At 37.8% G+C, this 22,751-nt stretch overlaps 2 protein-coding genes across 2 annotated transcripts; one reads left to right on the top strand and one right to left on the bottom strand.

Moving 5' to 3' along the window:
• Positions 1-251: 251 nt before the first annotated feature.
• Positions 252-12,565, bottom strand: LOC125228987 (translation initiation factor eIF-2B subunit epsilon; the record flags this gene model as incomplete). Its single annotated transcript, XM_048133743.1, is given in 11 exon segments — positions 252-652; positions 925-1,205; positions 2,476-2,658; positions 4,093-4,248; positions 4,251-4,402; positions 4,999-5,118; positions 6,462-6,706; positions 10,044-10,227; positions 11,575-11,766; positions 12,243-12,367; positions 12,461-12,565. Coding segments are annotated over 11 exon segments (1,947 nt in total), but the record flags the coding sequence as incomplete, so codon positions are not given.
• A 341-nt stretch (positions 12,566-12,906) lies between these two features.
• LOC125229220 (Bardet-Biedl syndrome 7 protein homolog) lies at positions 12,907-22,407 on the top strand. The gene is made up of 15 exons (XM_048134014.1): positions 12,907-13,175; positions 13,453-13,576; positions 13,754-13,868; positions 13,946-14,075; positions 14,170-14,363; positions 14,623-14,803; positions 14,890-15,071; positions 15,900-16,017; positions 16,106-16,246; positions 16,494-16,717; positions 17,433-17,591; positions 17,687-17,796; positions 20,200-20,302; positions 21,346-21,467; positions 22,216-22,407. Exons 1-15 carry the CDS (start codon positions 13,074-13,076, stop codon positions 22,401-22,403), a joined length of 2,193 nt encoding a protein of 730 aa, XP_047989971.1. The 5' UTR covers positions 12,907-13,073; the 3' UTR covers positions 22,404-22,407.
• The last annotated feature ends 344 nt before the right edge of the window (positions 22,408-22,751 follow it).

Raw genomic sequence — 22,751 nt, 5'->3', positions numbered from 1 at the left:
ATTATATTACGTTTTCATTAATATTATAAAAAGAGTAAACAATATAGATGTGTCTTTTCATCGAAGAACACTTTAGAAAATTATTATAAGCATTTACTCATATTTTTTTGGTTTCAAAATCAGTTACAACGTTTTAAAGCATTGTTAAGATTGTTTAACTTTTTAATGCCAGAAAGAAATGAATCATTTCATTGTGTCTTGCAATACCTAAAATGACCAATATGCTGCAGGTCGGCAAATAAAAATCCATAAAACATTTATCATATTATATTAACAATAAATCTGTTCATTACGCCGTGTCTTGCGTGGGCGACGGTCGCGCGACCGTCGCCGTCGCGTCTCATACTTCCATATTGATAAGGTTTGATTTCGTATGCGTCGCATCGCCGTCGCGCGACCATCGCGCGACCGTCGCCCACGCAAGCCATGGCGTTAAACAAGTGTTCCCTCAGTCAGATTCCTCACTCTCGGCCTCCTGTAGCCACTCAAAGAACTTGACCAGCGAGGGCTGCGTGGCGATGGGGCTCTCGTTCTCCTGAAGGTCATTGTACCATTCGAGTAGCGAGTCCTCGTCCACGACGTCCGCTCCGTATAACAGTTGTATGACTTGCCCCCCCTTTCCGTTGAGCCATTCGCATTTGATACAACTTTCCTGGAAAGATAGTTTACTAATTATTAACAAATTTAAGTAATTCAACTTTTTTTACATCTACACGCTTAGGTACTATCAACTGCAAAACTGCATGGCGAATTTATCAATGAATTCATTCATAATAAAATAGGAGTAAACAAGTGCCCCAAAATAATTTTTTTTTTAGACTTATATTGGTTTTCCGTGATCATGATGCATGCAACTGCGTCGAAATATCGGGAGCTCCCGATCACGGTCTATATCCCGGTCAATATAAGTCTGAGAATACTTACTTCAACAGCTTTCAAACAATCCATGATCGAAGATTTAGTCTTAATATAGTTAGCCAAAACAGGCCTGAAGAACTTTATGATATCTTTCACCACTGCTACAACATTCTTAGTATCCGTAAGTACTGGCAGGCTGAGCAGGGCCCGTACTACGAAGAAATTTACTTCATGCAACTGAATGTTATAAGCGTATCTTGAAGAGTTGATTTCCAAAATCAGGTAGTCGCACTTTAGTTTCTCATCGTACCCTCTGGCTAAACTGTCGATTACTTCTTGAAGGAAAACTGAAAATAAAAAGTGTTATAAAATTACGCAGACCATTAATATTATCAGAATTAGGTAATAGGTAGGGTAGGTATTTTTTCAGGAGTTTTCTATTTTAACACCAATGTGTACTATTTGTAAGTGCGATAGGGATCGCGCGACCATGCTTCCCGTGCTAGAAAGCCAGCATGCCAGTAGTAAAGGCAGGGATATGTACTTATTTGAAAAATGTAGACCTGATCAGTTTCGCGCTTTTTCCTACTTTAAATGTTGGCTTGTCAGAGTATACCTTAATATCGTAAATGTGTAATAGTACATTACATCAGAGGCCGGGAAAATGAGGATTTCCGGCCAAGTGGATATATACGGCCGAGCGAGGCCGGATAGGCATACGAGGCCGGGAATCCGTTTTCACGCCGAGGCATGTATAGTGCTTTTCTCAAACATACAATGTCTAAAGGACAACATTTTTAAAAAAAAGTTACTTTGCAGGCCTAGGCCTAAAAAATAATATGAAATCCCTTTACAGTCCTCTCGAGTTGTTGCGCCCAAAAAGCGATACTTCCCAGCCCATTTTAAGGAACGTAAAGACAATATTTCATTGCATGTTTGAGAAAAAAGCTTTATTTATTTAATCTTTATTGCACAAAAGAAAAATCTTTAAAGCATTCTCTACCAGTCAACCTCGAGGCTAAGCAGAGACTGAGCGGTGCTACAATTACAACAGTAAAATCAAAACAAATGAAATAAAAAGTAAACTATGTTTTCATGAAGTTCTATCTTTTTTATAATGGTAAGCGATTACCGCCACCCAGGGACATGGACACCCGCGACAGAGAGGAGTTGGAAGTGCATTGCCAGCCTTCAAGATGCGAGTACGCTCATTCTCGAAAACGTGTTGTCGCGCCTTTGCAAGTGCGAGCAAAAGATAGGATTTTTTTTTTCATTTCAAGCTTCTTGGCTCATAATATTGATACATGCAACACAATACAAATAATGCCCCAGACAATGCAGATCACACCAAATACAGCGTCTCTCTTTAGTATTGTCACACCTCGGACACTGGCGATCAAATATATTGAAAGAGGCGCGTTCCTAGCACACAGTCTTAGCTCGTGTAGGTGAACGCGTACTATGCTTGTATGAGTGAAATATGACAGGTCGACTGTTCGTGTTTTTGACAGGCGGTAACTGCGAGGTAACCGAGAGGGGGTGGGCACTTTCAGCGGGGAGCGAGATGGCCATACTGTACGATAGTACTCTTTATTATACTGTGTATTGTTTACTTACTATTAGTATCATCAGGTACTGGCGAGTCAGGTATCGAAGATTCCGCACTGCTGTCCGAAGAGTAGCATGATTCGCTGTCGCTCCAAGTTTTCTCGAAGCCTATCGCTTCGTCCTCCTCGCTTCCCGTTGACTCGTTCTCCCATTCCGTTCCACTTTCTGATGTAGATTTTGCGAGTTTATGCTCTGTAATGTAAGAAAAAGTTTGAAGACGCTGACAACACCCAATGGCCTTGACGCTAGCGTACACTGTCTATTCGTATGGGAGTAAGTGAGAGCGCGATGTCACTAAAAGAGGGCGGCTAGGTACGAAAAGTACGGAAAACTATTAAAATAAAATAAAAAGATGCATTATTTCTGCAAAATGTTTCGTTAGTGTTTTAGATATGTATATTTTTGTTATTGTAATATTAATTAAAGACAACTAAGTGAATAATTGAACGACATAGAACCGTTTAATGACGAACTCGAGACCAATCTTTGCAATTTTTTTCTATCGAGCCGATTTCATTAAATCGTGTATCGAGTACGGCTATGTTCGTTGAAATATAATGAATAATAACATGTAATTTACTTGCCTTACTAAAACTAATAGTTTGTCTTTAAAAACTGCGCAAGTAACATCAATTTTGTGCAATTTTTGGGTGTTGTCAGCCCCTTAACTGACATGTTGGACTTAAAATATTATTTTATGGATGAACACGTTTATAAATTCCTATGCTGAATACCAAGCGCACAGCTTGATGGCAAGTAGACAACATAGCCTAAATAAGCTTACATCTCAAGATGTGGTTTACGTCGAAATACCTGCCAAATATTTCAAAAAGGTATCACATTGTTGTGTATGTAGGTAGTACTTATAGACGCTCTCACAGGCAATTCGTATAAAAGTACGAGTAAATTCCGTCCTTATGGTAGCGATGATTTAGTAGGTAGCTTTTCCGTCACAAATAATAGGAGCGTAGACATCCTTATTCCATATCTTAGACCATTAATTATTAAGTTTTTCAAACTGGGAGTCATTGGGCGCGTGGCACACTGGATAGTAGCAAAGAGGATCGAGTTAAGGCACTGGTCCCATCGCGAGCTAGTAAGCTATGAGCTATCGACTATAAAAACGAACAAAAGATAAGCACTCCCGTGCAAATAAAAGAGACACGGCGATTTTGATAGCTCACCGCTGGGCGAGTAATTATAAACATCGCCGTGTCTCTTTTATTTGCACAGGAGTGAGTATCTTTTGTTCGTTTTTATAGCCGATAGCTCATAGCTTACTAGCTCGCGGTGGGACCAGTGCCTAAGAGAGTTACTGTCGAAGTAAAATATGTAATCACAGTTCATAGGCTGCCATCTCTTGATACAGGCTTAAAACTTTTGAACCTCAGTTTTGACAATTTGGCCCATATACTTAGCTTGATATGTGTTAAAATGTCAAATATTAATATTAGCGCCATCTAGCTGAGCGTACCCCAAAGGTGTAATGCCATCTAGGCCACCATACCTTTTTCTGTATGGTACTGAGGTACGTTTCTTTCTTAGACTTTATCTGTCTATGCAGAGTTATATTTATATATGTTTTTGATAGTAGGTACATTATAAAAAATCTGCATGCACATTTACCATTTGAATCCAAGCCTTCTTCCACCACTGACCCCTTACACTTAGTTCCCCTAGACAACTTCACATTTGCAGTGAGAATCGTCCCATTTTCTAACTCACAATCATTCTCAACTACACAATTCTCATCAATAAAACTGTTGATGATTTTACAGTTATTTTTATGACTGTCTGGTTTCCAATATGGCTGCCGGAGATTGTCACGTTTTTGCCTATGACGCAATTGCTACCGATGACGGATTTGTTTATGACTGTGTTGTCGTTGATTTTGGTATTGGCTCCTATTAAAACGTCTTCTTGGACACTGCAGGACCTGTAAAAATATAAATAATATACCTACTTTATAGGTAAGAAAATATATATGGGTGAATCAACTTTTTCTTGCCTGTTATTGCCATGGTTACGGTCCCCTGGGTCACGCTGGTTTTATGCAAAATTATGCTACTGAAATTATGCAAGCATGCATGTAGTCCATGTTTGTAGGTGGCAAATTAAGGAAAGGGCTTGTTAACACCATAAAAATGCATGTTTACATAGTTTAAGTAGCATAATTTTGAATAAAACTAGCGTGATTCAGGGGACCGTAAACCGTAACCATGGCCATAACAGGCAAAAAAAAGTTGATTCACCCATATTTTACAAAGTTGTTTAACCGCACGCAATATTGGCAATATTAAACAGCGAGCGCGAGCATAGCAGTGGTTCAGAATGTGGAACCTTGAGCACTGCGAGGGTTGCAAGACACGTAGGTTAAACAAATTTTGCCACTGTGTTGAAACACCACTGTGTAGATGTAACAGAACTCGACTGTAGCTATTCCATGGTTTAGGATGTGTGATAGTGGCGATAGTGCTACAAAATATTGTTTACTCCCCAAAAAAAGTGATGACGCATTATACATTGACTTACCTACTCAAAGTAGCAGTCTTGTTGCAAAAATTGTGGTTACCCATGAATTCGTAGTTGTCTTGGTACAGAGAACCACTCTCTATAGATAACGGCAGCGCCCAGTGGTGGATAATGTCGCGACTGTAAAAAAAAGATACCAATTTGGTGGTGGTGTAACAAAAATAGGAAATTGTGCAATAAACTAAACAAGTGGCGATAAACTAAAACAGAGTTCGAATTTTTTCCAGGTGGCGCTATCATAACACATTATAATTATATCAAACTAGCTTTTTCCCGCGGCTTCGCACGCGTTAGAAAGAGACAAAAAGTAGCCTATGGCACTCTCCATCCCTTCAACTATCACCACCTAAAAAATCACGTCGATTCGTCGCTCCGTTTTGCCGTGAAAGACGGACAAACAAACAGACACACACACTTTCCCATTTATAATATTACTATGGACTATGGATAAGGATTTTTTTACCTACATTCCAGCAACTTTTTAAGCCTGTTATAAAAACAAAACTTATTCATAATTCATAATTTCTTTATTGCATCCATGGTTACATCTAGGTGTTACATATTTATATTGGTTTCACATGGACCCTGACAGGGTACAGCAAGTCTTAAATCTAAATTATGCTAGGTATTGAATCGATTATAATATTACAATATTGAATTTAACAAGGTAATTATGTAAAAGTATATAATAGGAAACAATGAAATAGGACATAAAGGTAGGTATGTCAAAAAAGAATTAAAATTATGAATGTCACTTGAAGTTGCTACGTATACCAAAATAGATAATATGTCACAGAATATTCAATTAAGAGGGTAAGAAAATAAAAATAAGATTAAAATTATATTAATTAAATTGGCGTGTGTAAATTTGAACTAAAACTAATAGCATTCATTATCATCATTCTTTTCATCCAAAAAATCATTAAGTTTATAGTAGCACTTACTTAGTAATAAATTCTTCAATTCGTTATTAAATTGTTTGTGTGATGTCTGAGTTTTAATATCGTCACTAAGTTTATTATATATTTTGATAGCCATCATTTTTGGGCTTGTTTTGTGTATGTGTAGTTCTGAACGTTCCGGTGGCGCCAGGTTATGTTTGTGCCTACTCTCGTACCGTCGAGGACGGTCGGCTATTTTTGGAAAAAGACTTGGATATTTTCTAACGAACTTACAAATTTCGAAAATGTACATTGAAGTGACTTGAGACAGGGTCAAGCTATAATGGCGTCATTTATGCGAACCTGTGAGCAGACACTTGCCAACATCATTGAAGGTATGTACACTTGTACAGTCAACCAATTGGAATCCTAGATCCTAGGCCACTGTAGAACTTTGTCATTGTGACGTTATTAATCAGCTTATAAGAGATCTCTTACTGCTTGTCATTTTGACATGGTTGTAGAGTGGCCCAGGGTTCCAATTGGTTGACTATACTTATTTAGTTGCGTTAATTTCCATACCTTATAATTTTAAATGTCCTCCAGTTAGTCACAGTGGTAGCATACATATTGTCCTTCAAAAGCACGTAGTACAACGAACTGGCCAGTATCTCCTCATTGATGAGTATGCCATTGATGAAGTCGTCCCTGGTTTGAAAATCGAAGTTGTCTGAGAACAGCGGAGGCACAGACGGTGAGCACAGCGCTATGTTAGCATCGAGCAAGTTGTGGTGCAGTTTTACTTCAGAATGGCTGAGGACACTTTCCTATAAAATGAGAAAAACAATCTTTAGGGCCTTAGAACTTTTTACGTCGTATACACGAAAAAAGTCAAGGAAGCGTAATAGCCTAGCGGTAAGTACGTGCGACTTTCGTTCCGGACGTCGCGGGTTCGAACCAATGCTGCAATGGTTGAATTTACCGAAACAATAAATATGACAAGTCTTTGAGTACACAAATAGAGCTTTGGTTTGAAAGAAATAAAAATGAAATCAGACTAATACTTCTGGAGTTATGGTCGATTTTTTAAAACTCAATATCCGCCATCTTGGATTGTCGGCCATTCTGTTCAGCTACCATTTTGAGATGGCAATCATGGTTTTTTAACATCCTTATAAGCCTACCTAACTGCTGTAAAATGGAAACTTAGTACACCCCCAAATTATACCGTTTGGCAAAATTGGACCAGGCCCCAATTTCATATAGGTGACAGGTGCGACAATTGTCACAAAATATTACATATGTAGAATTATTGGTTTCACCACGCTGACAGGTGCGACAATTGTAGAATACAATTGTCACGACTAACCATAGGGATAAATGTATCAAATTATGAATAGTAGTTGACTCAAATGGCAATAAGTAAATTTATTTAATGGATATTTTTATATTTATTGGCTGACTATAAATTTAAATGCCTTTGTTAACTTCGATAAAACTTATTTTAAACTATTCATTACCTAAATCCTCTCCCACCATTATATAATTTTCTTCGGTAACATTATTTATGTGTATCAAGTAGGCATTGGTTATGTGTTAGTATTTTGTTTCAAAAACAATATTTCAGTATGGATATAATAAGAAAGATGACTATCTTAAAATTGATTTCCGACCGCAAATTCGTGTTATTTAATAAATTTGATAACAAATTAATATCCGCAATGAAAGTTAATACTTAAATATAAAGGAATAGCTCAACGTTTGATTGAAACGGGTGTATGGCAAAGAAATAGAAATATCTAAGATATATACCTAACTTGGCACTATACTAAGTATTTAATAAGTTTGAATTATTAAGATATATAAAATTTATTTCTTATAAACGTGAATAAAAGAAGAAGAAGTAAAAACATTGACCATTAGGTACTACAATAAAAATATACAAATAACAAATTAAACAAATTAAAACTATTCTAAAATGCTTAACTAAACTAAAAATATTTGAATTTGGAATTCGGTGTACCTATACGAAGGTAACTCGTTCATTTAAAAACGCTCAAATTAATTTGAGGGTATTTGTATAAAATAATATTAATGATAGCTATTTAGGTGCATAGGTATGTAGTATTTTTTATGATACATAAGTTTAAAAACACAATTTAGTATAATAATATGTATTAACGCAGAGAAATCTCAAAAATATACCTAAGTACTAATAATGTTACGAAGGGGCCAATAGCGTTTACTAACAGCAACACTCTTAACTAATCATCGGTAGGCTTTATGCCCTTGTAATAAGGTACTAACATTGCTGCCGATGGTACAAATGATAAAAATAAATTGAGATATCCGTAGTTTGCTACAAATTTAATTTCATATTTACGTAGCATTATTGAAACTTATATCGACGGCGAAGTAACAGGAACTCCTAACTAAGTACGAAAACCTAAGGAATTACTATCACTATCACTAATAGTGTCACTATACCACTCGCATGGGCAGCCATTTTGAACAACGCGTATGTCAACCACAAATTACTACAATTGTCACACAATTCGACACATCTTAATCCTCCTGTCGAGATTCACCGACAATTCTACAAATATGTCGCCTAGAAATAATAATTATTGTTTCACAACATAATTGTAATACATACAATTGTAGCAAAATGCCTGTCATGTTTGTAAGCAATTCTATAGAAAATATTTCATAAAATTGTAATTTGTCACCTGTCATCGACAATTGTCGCTCGACATATGTCACTGACAATTGTAGCCTTTTTGAAATAGGGGCCTGATATTTGCCAGTCGCTTTTTGGTGAAGGAAAACATCGTGAGGAAACCAGACTAATTCCAATAAGGTCTAGTTTACCCTTCGGGTTGGAAGGTCAGATGGCAGTCGCTTTCGTAAAAACTAGTGCCTACGCCAAATCTTGGGATTAGTTGTCAAAGCGGACCCCAGGCTCCCACGAGCCGTGGCAAATGCTGGGATAACGGAATAAGGAGAACGATGATACACGAAGGTCAAGGGCGCAGTCAAGCTAATGTAAACGTTAGTAGAACAGGCGAAGGTTGCTGTTCGAACGGGGTAATTGCGTTTTCACATTATCCGATCCGATATCGGATGTCGGACCGATATCCAATATATTTACGCCGCCATCTTTGATTTTTTCCTTTGAAATCTTTCCGACTTCCGATATCGGATCGGATAATGTGAAAACGCACTAAGGCAAAACACTAAAATAAGTGTCAGTAAGTTTTAGACCTTGTGTGAAAAACAAAAGTCTTTCATTTCAATGACAATTTCAGATGGATTGGAACGTTTCTACGTAACTACGTCCATTTGTCCACGGTGCTGCTGTTTACTTCAACACATTCACTGCCAGTGACTCGGTAGTCGGGCCATCTGTTTGTAGACGCATTTTGCTACACACATGAATTTTCCGTGTTATCCACTACACTTGTAGTGTGTAGCATATGCTGGCACTTAAGACGATACGGTAGGTGTCAATTCTCCATACAAACGCTCTCGACTATTTCCTCCCAGGTTTTTGAAGATAGAGCAATGATTTTTCAACACAGATTGTTATTATTTTTATCTGTGTCGGACCGTTTTGATTTTTTTGATATCCTGCTTTTTAAAGACTCTAGAGCCAATCAAAAATTTCCAAAAACGGCCTTTTTCATTGTGGCGCAAATAAAGGTGTGATACTCAAGATTGGTAACAACTAACCAAAAAAGCTAAACGGTCCGACATAGATTATTTCATTGATATTCATATTCTCAAATTTCGTTCCGATTCATTAAGTTTTGAAGGAGGAAAGAGTCGAGAGTGGAACCTCGATTTTAAAGATTTTTTTGAAATATCTTTTGACTGAGTTGTTCTTAATGGACAATTTGTTTTCGATAAATCTAGTTAATAACACTTGTATATTTAACTAAAATTCCCAAGTTGAAAGGGGGGCTCCTTTCCATTTTAGCATTTTCGCTACCGTATCCTCTTAATGTGTTAACATATTTAGGAACAATAACTTGCCAGTCAGGTTTACTTCTTGTTGAAAATAGGGGGATTGATGCTGAATGTGTTAAATTACATAAGTTGTTAAATTTAGGCATGTGAGCAACATTAAAATAGATAAAACTACAGAAGTATGATCCTTCTTACCAAAGGCAGTGTGATAGTTTTATCCTTAGACTTGGGTTTGTATTTCTTGTGAATCAGTACTTTTCGTGTATTTCCATCAGCTGCTAAAAATATGGGTTTGTCTGTACCAATGAGAGGGTGCTCCCAAGACACTTTCTTGTAGACCAGAGTCATGGCTGCTCCTTTGTCTTTCTTGCATAATGTTCTGTAAGAGATATTGTAATAAAATAATGTAAGGTTCTTAAGCTGAGTTTAGACCAGCAAGTTATTGCTGCAAGTTTTGAGATGCAACTATAGGTAAGAGTGAGTGGCAAATATCTGCATCTCTTTCTTGCGTATACTTCTGTCTCAAAACTTGCACGTCTAGATTCAGCTTTAAAAAATATTTTTATGTGGCTCGTTAAAATATTGCTTCAGCATAGAAAAAGTTTAATGATGTAAATGGAAATGTTTGGACTGACTCCACAAGACAGGCCTATCATAGTGTGGTGGTCAAAGGTAACAAACACACATGTAAAACTTTTTTTGGCAAATAAACTATTTTTTTTTATAATAGAAGATTACAGGAATATCATAAATAAAATTATAACCTAACCACAAAATTAAAATTATGAAAAAACCCCTGACCGCGACATAGTAGACCGATTTTCATGAAACATGGCTAAGAACACAAACTAAATCTAAATCGGTTCATCCGTTCGGAAGCTACGATGCCACAGACAGACACACAGACAGACAGACAGACAAACAAACAGACAGACACGTCAAACTTATAACCCAGTCGTTTTTGCGTCGGGGGTTAAAAATCAAATAACAACAGGTGGTCTGATCCCTAATAACGGTCTACTCCAGACAGCCCCTGTTCCTCTGTTTAACGTCAGCTCTCATACCAATTTCACCCTTGGGCCAACCCAGGATAAACCCTTTTTGGCAGTTCATCCAATGAGGGCAGTTCACAATAGATATAAATTTGTGTATTGTGACCTGACTTTATCCCCTGGAGCGAAATTATATACGATTTATAGACACACGGTGTCTATAGGACGCTCCACGGGTTAAGAAATAAGGTGCTATGAAGTTACTTCAAAGTGTCGTAATAGGCTAGTTTCCTAGACTTAAAATAAAATATTTTATGCAGTGCACAAAATAAAGCACCACATAATTAGAAGAAAAATATGGACAGTCATTATGTTTAAACATAATTTCTATTTAATAAATCAAAGAGAAAGTTATAAAGTAAATGAATTGATGTCACTCCTCAGTATTTCATAGCAATTGCATATTATCAAGATTTGACAGTCCTTAAAAAGAAGCTGATTTGACTAGTAGGAAACTAGCCTATTTTAGAAACTGTAGAGTGGTTGTTAACAATTATTGTATGGAGCATTTCTAATTTTTTAAATACAAACAATCTACAAAATTATTAAGGTTAGCTGGTAGAGAATGCCTTCTGGCATTAAGTTCGCCTTTTGTGAAATTTTGTACTGTGCAATAAAGTTTAAATAAATAATAAATTATCCCCTAGTCTAGGTTAACCATAAACAAGACTTACTTATGTTGCTCCAGCATAGAAGCATAAGGTATATTAGCGATACTGTTGATGGACATCAACACAAAGTACCCTCGGATCAGACCAGCAGCATCTATCTCTCGCATCACATCGCCCATGGTTTGGCAAGTGTCCGACATCAGCACCTGTGCGTCTAGAGTTAGACTCCATGGTGCTCTCTGCTCTTTCGCTTTCCTGCAATTTTTAATTTACAGCTGGGTGGAGAGTGTTAAGAAGGCTATTATTAGGACAGCAGAAGGCCGTGCTGAATGGAGAGCTATGGTGTGGAAAATAATGACCTCATCTGGTCACAACCATCAGTCATGAGGAACCGAGGAAGAAGAAACTCCTTGTATCTTTTATAAGATTCATAAATAGGTGGTATAGGTAATTAGGTAGTCTATTTAAATAAATAAATAACAACAGTGTCAACAGTACTGACTTTAGTATTTTCAACACAAAATGTGTAAATAGAAGAAACAAAACTATTATTGATGTCGTAATCATGTAAAACTAAGCTTTAATATTAATTTGTAAAAAGGATGAATATTGAAATTAAAGAAAAATATATTAAGAATATAATTAGTATTAAACAGAGAACTTAGAAAGTAAATAATGGCAAAGAATTAAAAAACATAAATATCTCTATGTTATAAATGTTTTTGAAGTACCTTAAGTGCTCCTTGATTTTAACTCCATCGTTGCAACAAAATAATATCACTTCGTCAACTCCTCCCAAAGCCAGAGATTCAAGGACGTAGTTTACCAGAGGAACTCCAGCGACCGTAAATAAGCCCTACAAATAAAGTTTTCATTCATATATTTGAATTTTAAAAAGATGATGAAATCAGTCTTGACGTACGTACAAAAAAACTAAAGTATTCCTTACCATTGGTTTGTATTTTGTTATAGGATCAAAGTTATTATTAAATATATCCATTACAACTACCGCTTGGACGGCATTTTCTTTCTCCATCTTTAATACAAAATATTTTTATTTCGTTTTTAATATTTTATTTTCAGGTTAGAAAAGAAAAGGGCGTACGTCACTATTTCAACTGACATTGACAGCTTGTTGCACTCTAAACCTGTTTGAGACACTATTTTACACTTCAAAGTTTATTTTGGGATCTCACACCTCGCGCCTTAATGTGCCGTGTGCAAGAGCCGTTAAATTATTTGTATTTGAATTTCTGTGTATTGATCGGATATTTTTGAGCACCCGAGCATTCTGATATATCTGATGGTGACTGTACATGGGTTGATCCAATCAAAAATAACACTTACAATCCATTGTTTGTATGCTGGTTTCCAAGGTTCTATCGATTTATAAGTAGATAAAAACTACGATATATTTACTTAGCATAGTTATATTTCGATATTAGTAATAGATGAAAACTAGAACTTCTGACCACTAGTACCTAGCAGTATTTATTATTAATGATTAAACGAACTTACCTGAAGCCCTGAAGTGAAGTTCTATTTAACAGGAATCAGGAAATATGGAATACGATTTTTCGCGAATAGACTATGCAATATGTGGTATTACGTACCCGGACACGTTAAAAATATTACCAGCGCCTGGGCCAAAAACACAACAGAGGGTCAGTGATATAATTCCCGTAATTTTAATCAGACATACGAAGAAACCGAGGTGGGCACGGATAGGAAGAATAAATTCCCATTTGTACCTACCGGTCACAAATGGGATCAGCGTCATTCCCACTTGCCCCAGGAATTAAAATATTCATTCTGTGCCCGGCGAGCATAGTTAGGATTAGGAATTAAACTATTCCCATCCATCCAGGTGGTTTCATCAGGTGAGACGGGCACAGATGGTGTTGATTAACTTTGATTAATCTTTTATTTTCTTAATTCCAGTTTGTAATCGGCGACAAGAACGGCGTTCTTCAATGTTTGAGTATAAAAGATGAAGAGGCAATCGTTCAATTTAAAACCCTGCCGGGGAAACCGATAACGGCTGTTCAACTAGCTACCAACGATGGTAAGCCAGCAACATGTTATGTTACCTACCTACCTAGTATATATAGGTAGAATCTAGAAGAGAATTCATCTTTTGATATAATATTTCATATGATGAATTCGGTATATTGGACAAGAGAAAAAGTATGTAAGCTGATATTTATATGCAGATGCATACAAATGTAATATAATCTTACAGGATCGCAAGTTGACAAAGTGTTTGCTGCATCAGGTAATGAAGTTAAAGGCTACACGAGAAAGGGAAAAGTGTTTCTGTCAATCGAAACGGCTCTATCAGAAACTATCACATCCATGTATGTTCTCTTCATCTTACTAATAAAGCGATTCTTTTAATAAATATTTACAGAAGTTATTGTAAAAATCATTGCAGGTCTATTCTGATGGGGGACCTAATTCTCTGCAGTGGCCGAACCGTGACGCATTATAGGGATTTGAGGGAATTCCATTCCTATATTTGCGAGGATAGAGTTCTAGATATTGCGTCATTTGCTACCCCCAATGTAAGTTTCAAATGCAGACCTTGTGCTTAACATTGATAACAATATGGAGTATACTATATTAGATAGCTTACCAAACAAACCAAGTAATTTCCAGAACACCAGAGTAAGGCTTCTGGTCCTAATTGCCAATAAAGGAGCAGTGATGCTGGAGAACGGGCAGGTCACAGCCAGGGCGGTGGTAACCTCAGGCCCTTCAAGACTAGTTGTCCCTCCACCGATGCACGCTTCGGATATTTATGCATTTTACGGTGCTGCCGATGGTTCCGTTGGACTCGTGGCTTACGAAGAGTAAGTAATTATCTTAAACACCGCTCTTCCTACGCTAATTTTACTAGCTTATAGTCTGTGCCGAAAGAAAAACAGGCATATGATGTATTCCCTTACATTTCATGAATTTTCTGTTTCTTAATCAGCTGGCTTCTTGGACAGTAGGTAATGGGACTAATGGGCCCATTATCGCACCTAAACCTTTAGTATCCAGTAATGTCACATTCCACGAGTTATGGACTCTATGAAACACTTATATTCATGCGCTTTTTTGTTTTAGGTCAATGCTCACTAGTAAATGCCTGGTGGAGGGCAAAGGCTTGGGTTCAGTGATGTGCCTGGGCTGGTACTTTTCCAACGGAAACTCTCACCTCGCCGTTGGTCGTCACGATGGCTCTGTGCAGCTCTATCTCATCGATATGGAGAACCTAGGCGACAAACCTCGGCTAAAATATACATATGTGCGTTTAAACTTAGAATACCTCCCTAATGAAATAAATGCGGGATAACGCCAATAACTAAATAACATACTTAACGAATCTTTCAGTTTTCGGGAGAACCGGTTACGTCAGTCAGCGGTGGCTGTGTGGGCACGGAAGAGAACGAACTGTTGGTAACCACCTTTTCGGGCAGAGTCTTCGCTCTGAGGTCTCGCCGTCTGGTTTCCGGATCCGGCATGTTTACTAATGTTCCGCCAGATGTTATAGCGGCTAGGAGGACTAAACTAGAGTATGCTTGACGTTTGTTAATCCGTAGCTTGGTCATAGCTAATTCCTCATCATGAAATCTTCTTCATGTTAGCACTCACTTTCTGCTGGATTTAGGCCGCCTACTTACGTGGATCTTTACATTAACCGTTTTTGCTTTTGTTTTCATCGAGCCACAGACCAACCCCTATAGACATCTATTACAAGACGACTCGCAGTGGCCAGCCTTCCTAGTATTTGCACTGATATAAGCGCGGGCGCTCGCCGTGCCCGATCAGTATCGACCAAGTAACAGACCCGAAAGCAGCGCGTGTTTTTCGCACAAAAAAATTGGAAAAGGGTATTTTGATGCCTTAAAGATGTCCACCTGTAGTGTGAAATGGTGTGGAAAGGTAACAAGAAGCTCAAATTTAAAAACAGACGGCATTACATTCCACAAATAAGTCATATTTATAATTTATTCAGAGCCGGCATAGGTCAACTTACATTGGCCACTTACGCGTCAGTAGAGGGACAGTCATACTTCTGTCCCTTTTCATCTGGCGCGACTGCCCGCCGTCCTTGAAACGGCCAATCACAGCGCGCTTAACACATTCCCCGCCCGCTCCTCGCACCCCAAACACTGGCGACTCGTATCGCGCACAAAATATACAAGATTTCTACTCTATAGGAGGTTCTCTGTGCATCGAGCCCTCATTCTATACCTATACCCTCATCCGATTTGAGTTTCCTATTAATTTCGACAACCATCCATCCAACCAACCATCTTTAAATCAACATCTTTTAATCTCATAAATTAACGTTGTATTTTCCCAATTCATTTTAATACATAATATTTTTCTGCCCAAAGGGCTGAAGTGGCTCGATTGGAAAAGCAGGCCTCTAATGAACGGGAGAAATATCATAGGAATACCCGGTCCTTGGAAAGTGGAGTGACAACTCCCCCGCTGTTGGACATTCAATATGAGGCGAGTACTGTCCAATCATAAAGCCAGAATAGAATCGACTATATAGGCAAATGCTATGCCCCGATTATAATGATTTCTTGTGTTGCAGTTGTTAGGAGCATCTAAAGACGGTTGGCAAGAAGCAAGAATTATGGCTCCCGTGCCTTTAGACATGCTCTTCATATATTGCAACCGAAAGTTAGACATGAAGACTGACAGTGCAGCGGTGTTAAGTGTTTGTCCATCCCAGGTAATATTGGTAACTTAGTACTTTCGTAATTTATGATTCAGAGGCGATCTTAATATGCAGCAGCAGAAGTGGTTAATAAGATGAAATTTTCAAAATTGTTTGAAAATTTGCAGTTGGGGAGAGGTGGCAAAATGGCCACTTCTGCAGGAGTCAGAACGCTAGATGTCCTTTGAAAGAACCAAAGAGATAAACACTCGAGTGCTTTCAAAAGTTAACCATAATTTATGCTAACGTTTTATTTAATTAGGGATCATCATCAGATTTCCTAGCAACAGTACGGTGCCAAGCCGGCACGCGTCGCTTGTGGGTCCGCATGCGGCACGCAGGCCCGCCGCTTGCCGAATGTGCCCGGGTACTGATATACGCGTTGCCGGCTGGTGCGCCGCGGGTCGCCCGTCTGATGACACTGAGATTGCCGGCTCTCCCTTACTACTCTCAGCACGAGGATCCGGATTCGGATAGTGAAAGCCGGTTAGTATACACTACAATTTATTTTGTTTAGTATACCGGGTACCCGGTAATTAATGGACAACCTTTTAACCACCAAGACACCTTATACTGATCCAGAAAATCGATTTTTAGGTTTAGTAAAAGTCGCCTGGTTTTCGAGATTTTCACACTTTTAAAAATTTTAGGTAGTATTAAAATTTTAAAAATTGTGAAAATCTCGAAAACCAGGCGACTTTTACTAAACTTAATGTCATCAGTATAAGGTGCCCCTTGATGATTAAAACTGGTTTTCGAGATTTTCACAAAATTTTAATACTACCTAAAATTTTAAAAAGTGTGAAAATCTCGTAAAAGCGACTTTTACTAAACCTTAAAGTCGATTTTCTGGACCAGTATAAGGTGCCTTCTTGGTGGATAAAAGGTTGTCCATTAATTACCGCGCGGGCACCCTGTATACCTACTTACTACAAATTTATTTTTTTCGAAATGTGTATTGACGTGATAACGTGATTTTAACATAAAGAAATATGTCATTTGTTCTTATAAAAACACACAAAATATTTGGGGAAAATATGATTTTGGCCACTTCCAGGCAGCAAACAGTGCCATGTAGTTTTAGGTTTTGTAGGCTCATATATTTCAGAGATACGCTTTTTTGTATGGGCTTTGTTGTAAGTCAGTATTAAATCGTTTTTGATGAGATTCTTAGTTAGTACGGTTTTATGTTTTCTTCCAGAGTATGGTGTGTTCTGACTGTATCGGGAAGTTTTTCTGTGGCCGAGATGACGGCGTGGCTGTCAGAGGCGTTACCAGGGGAGCTACCCAGGCCCGCTCCGTTAGTGTCCGTCGCTCGGTCACACTCCCTTCTGAAGACGATCCTCGTTTGTCGATTGCAGTATGTTACTATCGATTCTCGAGATTTATCTAATATGAGCGTATACTCATAATTTAATATATAAATAAATAATATCCCAACGTTCACTATTACAGACGTGGCCAAGCCGTATTTAAATCGGATAACGTTTCCACGATAGCTACGATGAGAGAAGTGATTTCTAATTGCTCCTTACGAAAGAGTATTCGCCTTGAAACATCTTGTGGTAAGTACCCAAGTAACATTTTAGTGCTATAATTTTGGTTTTCGACGCCAAAAGCTACTATAGATGTCGTATAAAGGTTTTCGGCGTGACCGCTTGTCGTATAAAAGCCTCCAGTAACACCTTTTAGCTCTATAAGCTTATACCGCTAAAAGGTGTTATTAGGAAGTGATGTAAACGTTTATATCACCATTTTATAGAGCCGCTATAGGCCTGGTCTATAACAGGATCAAATATGACTACTATAGATCTATATTATTGTATAATAGTGTTAGGAATCACTGCTATGCAATCAATTTGCGCTATTAAGGTTCCCGACAAGCCGCTATTAGTTGTTGCGTTATACAGCTAAAAGATGTTATTAGGAAGTGATGTAAACGTTTATATCACCATTTTATAGAGCCGCTATAGGCCTGGTCTATAACAGGATCAAATATGACTACTATAGAACAATATTATTATATAATGGTGTTAGAAATCACTGTTATGCAATCAATTTGCGCTATTAAGGTTCCCGACAAGCCGCTATAGATGTTGCGTTATACAGCTAAAAGGTGTTATTAGGAAGTGATGTAAACGTTTATATCACCATTTTATAGAGCCGCTATAGGCCTGGTCTATAACAGGATCAAATATGACTACTATATAACAATATTATTATATAATGGTGTTAGAAATCACTGTTATGCAATCAATTTGCGCTATTAAGGTTCCCGACAAGCCGCTATAGTTGTTGCGTTATACAGCTAAAAGGTGTTATTAGGAAGTGATGTAAACGTTTATATCACCATTTTATAGAGCCGCTATAGGCCTGGTGTATAACAGGATCAAATATGACTACTATAGAACAATATTATTATATAATGGTGTTAGAAATCACTGTTATGCAATCAATTTATGCTATTAAGGTTCCCGACAAGCCGCTATAGTTGTTGTGTTATACAGCTAAAAGGTGTTATTAGGAAGTGATGTAAACGTTTATATCACCATTTTATAGAGCCGCTATAGGCCTGATCTATAACAGGATCAAATAACCTACTAAAGAACAATATTATTGTATAATAGTGTTAGGAATCACTGTTATGCTATCAATTTGCGCTATTAAGGTTCCCAACAAGCCGCTTATAGTATTTTTAGTAGTCGTATTTTAACAGAAATTAAAACCTAACTATACCACTATTTTGGGATATAGTGGCTTTGGAAAACACTGCTACAGTATTTAACACTGTAGTAGTGATATGAATACCATTATAGAGCTATTTTGCTGTATAATGAAGTTTTCAGGATACGTTTATATAGCTTTGAAAAGCGTTAATAGTCGTTTTCTAATGCCTTTTATATCTCATCGCCGTATACGTCACAATTACTCTTTTATATCACAGAACTGTAGAATAATGGTTTCGGTATCTCTTTTAAAACACAATAGCGTTATAGCTGAGTTTACTATATGTTTTATAAAAAAAAAACTGTTTAGAAGATCTTTCTATAGTAAAACATTGAAAACAAGTATTGTTTTCTATATAAAGAACTTATAAGTTAAACTGGATCATAGTTAAAGTCTCATGCAACCCTAATTGAATCCACAATGGCGGGCTCATGGCAGTGAATGCGTATGACAAGTGACATAGTCGAACTATAAAAGCGTATGTTTTACTTCTCGGATCCATAGTAGAAACTATGGTGCCAATAATTTTATTGTATTAAATTATATTTATTTATTTTATTCAAAACAGGTATAAATCGAGGGCGCACTTAAAATACTCCATTAAACTAATATTCTTTTAACGGTAAAATTTCCATCGCATACCTTTTTGCAGTAATGATGGAATTATACGAAATCCAAATTATTTTGATTGACACTAAACTTCACAAGTTCACACGCCACTTTTCATAAAGTTCCTCGTTTAGAACAGTTTTTGTTAAATATTACACACATTAAATTATTTTAGAAATTTCATTCATTCGCATTAAAAGGGACGGCAACTGCTATTACAGAACAAAAAACCTGTATAACGGAATCTCAAATGCTACTATAGCATAAATTGATACTATAATAGCGTTACTGTGTCCTCTATGTCAACAAATTAGCACAATAGTCATCATCACATCACCATTATAGACCTTAAACGTCACGGATGATACTGCTATAGCCCTATTATATCACTAAATGGCTGCATAATTGCGCCAAATCGGCTCTACAGTACCAATATAGACTATTTATAGGACCATTTAATGTGATTTAATTTGGTGCTCTCGACCACTATAGGACCAGAAATTGTTACTTGGGTACCTATGTTGATTTTACCTGCACGAGGCTAGCTAAGCTAGACATATTATACCGAATGACATAGAGTTATATGTACCCTCAGTTAACGGACTAATAAGTAATGAGACATCTTATTACAGATATACCAGAAGCGACATGTATAATTTCATTCAAAAGAATAGAAGAGCAATTCAAGGCAGAGCATAAAAAATATAAAGATGTTTCTTTGAAAAAAGCATTAGAGTAAGTGTTAGAATCACAAGCATATATTAAAGTTAGCTCAATTGGCACTGACGAATCAAATGGGAGCGAATTTATCTAAAAACTTTTTGTCTTTGAGCCTAGTTGAATAAATAGGTCAAAAAAAGTAATGCCCATCATGGGAACAGTTTCATTAAGTAGCTTCAAAGAGAAGGACGTTCGCTTCTCACAGCGTTTAGGCAAATAGGCATAGTAAGTCCGTTTTCACACTATCCGATCCGATATCGGATGTCGGAAGGATTTCCATAGAAAAAATCCAAGATGGCGCCTGTAATGTATGGAATGTCGGTCCGACATCCGATATCGGATCGGATAATGTGAAAACGCACTAAGGCATTTTGGTGTGTTTGTTCCCATTTCCATCGTCGGCGTCGGGGACAGATGGAAAATAAAGCTAGGAACATACTACGCGGACGTCCGTCGTCGCGCGACCGCGGACAAGGATCTGGACAATGAAGCTAGGAACATACTACGCGGACGTCCGTCGTAAATCGACCGCGGACGGGGATCTGGACAATGAATATACACTTAACCGTGCAAACTATCGGTCGACGGTCGTGGACGTGGCCTTGAGCGCATGGACGTCCGATGGAAATCTGGCTCGCTGGATGTTTTGGTCAGCCGAAGCCACGTCCCCAAGACCGTGCACACTGATCGGTCGCGGTCACGGTCGCTCAACGGCGGACGTCCGCGTGAGTATGTAACCGTGCAAACTTCTTCCGATCGTGGATGACCGGCGCGGGGACGGGACCGATGGAAATCTAGCGCTGATTTTTTTTTCATGAAGCCACGTGAGGTTGGAATTTGTAGAAATGCTCCATCATATCCAATAGCGAACGCCGGGATGTGACGGGACTTGGAAAAGCGTGATTTCGTTTTGCGCCCACCCCTTTCATACTAAGGTGGTCACAAATGGGAATGTGAGAGGCGGACTTCCTTGTCCTTACAGTACCGGAATTTTTTATTTGGTTTAAAATTGAATACGATTTATTATTAATCAAAACTAATAAAATTTTATATTTCAGTGCTTTAGATTTAGATGAAAATGTGTTAGCTGACAGTGAACCTGTACTATGCGAAGACTATCTCAGAGTATGGGAGGCACCATTAGACGATGAAACAGACGCTTACTTTCAAATTCTTATTGGTAAGATGTAATCTTCGTTTAATTATATCAAAAAACGTTTTACATAAAACTGATGTTGTTAAGCGAAAAGTTTTCTAAAAATTGACATTGAAATTAACGACTTTTCCTTTTGACAGAAAGGGCAAATTATATTACATACATACAATCACGCCTGTATCCCATAAAGGGGTAGGCAGAACACATGAAACTACTAAAGCTTCAGTGCCACTCTTGGCAAATAAGGGGTTGAAAGAAAACGAAACTGTGACATTGCAGTGACAGGTTGCCAGCCTCTCGCCTATGCCACAATATATTGCCGTCCGATTTCTGTGGGTTGGTTCCTTTTGCTTGAACTACAGTCCAAACATAAGTAGGTAAAGTTGGTAGTGTTGGTACCTAATTGCGAAAAGCTCTACTTTACGAATAAGTAATAAAAAGGTGGAGGCCTATTCCTGTTTGCCTCCACCAGGCACAGATTGCAATTTATTCCTCTTTGTCTTCACCTCACCGGAAACAAATCGGAATACACCGACAGGTATACGCCATCTACAATTTTATATCCATTGGCATAGGTACCATTGGCGGCTGGTGAAAATTTCTGCTAGGCAACACTGAGCTAAACGAAACCTACCTTAAAATTAATAGGTACTTTACTAGTAATCAATTTTAGGCAAGCCGATGGGAATCAGCTTGTACGGACCAGCCGCTGCTGATAGGTACTTACTTAGTTTCAGGCAGCTCGAACATTACAATAAATTTTCTTTTACAGATACTGTTATGCAATGGTATACTGACTGGAAAAAGAACTCAGTATACAGATCCAACCAAGGCAATGACAAATCAGAGCTTCTCTCCGCTCTTAAGGAATGCAACTTGGACATAATACATAAAATACTAAGTAATGCTAATGAATCTCAATCACCATCATCACCAGACCTTCCAATCAATAAAATATAACATGCAATAAGTTTTTTATTTAATAAATAAGGAATTTACATACCATCCGATCCACAGTGCAGGAATTGTAATAAGGAAGCTTAACCTTCAGAAGTTTCGTCAAATTAAATTGCCAAAATCTTAGACTCTTCCTTCACATTCCATCAGGTGTGACTAGGGTCAATCGTCAATCAGTATATAATAATTATGAAAATTATATATAGCATCAGTATCAGCCTAATTGCCTTTCAGGTCGGAAGGTCAGATGGCAGTTGCTTTCGTAAAACCAGTGCCTATGTCAAAACTTGGGATTATTTGTCTTAGCGGACCCCAGGCTCCCATGAATGAATGCCGACCCCAGGCTCCCGA

This window comes from Leguminivora glycinivorella, chromosome 8 (assembly GCF_023078275.1).
Source record: "Leguminivora glycinivorella isolate SPB_JAAS2020 chromosome 8, LegGlyc_1.1, whole genome shotgun sequence".
NCBI lineage: Eukaryota > Metazoa > Arthropoda > Insecta > Lepidoptera > Tortricidae > Leguminivora > Leguminivora glycinivorella.
The sequence above is the reverse complement of the archived record's forward strand: the minus strand, read 5'-3'. Positions and strand labels throughout refer to the sequence as shown.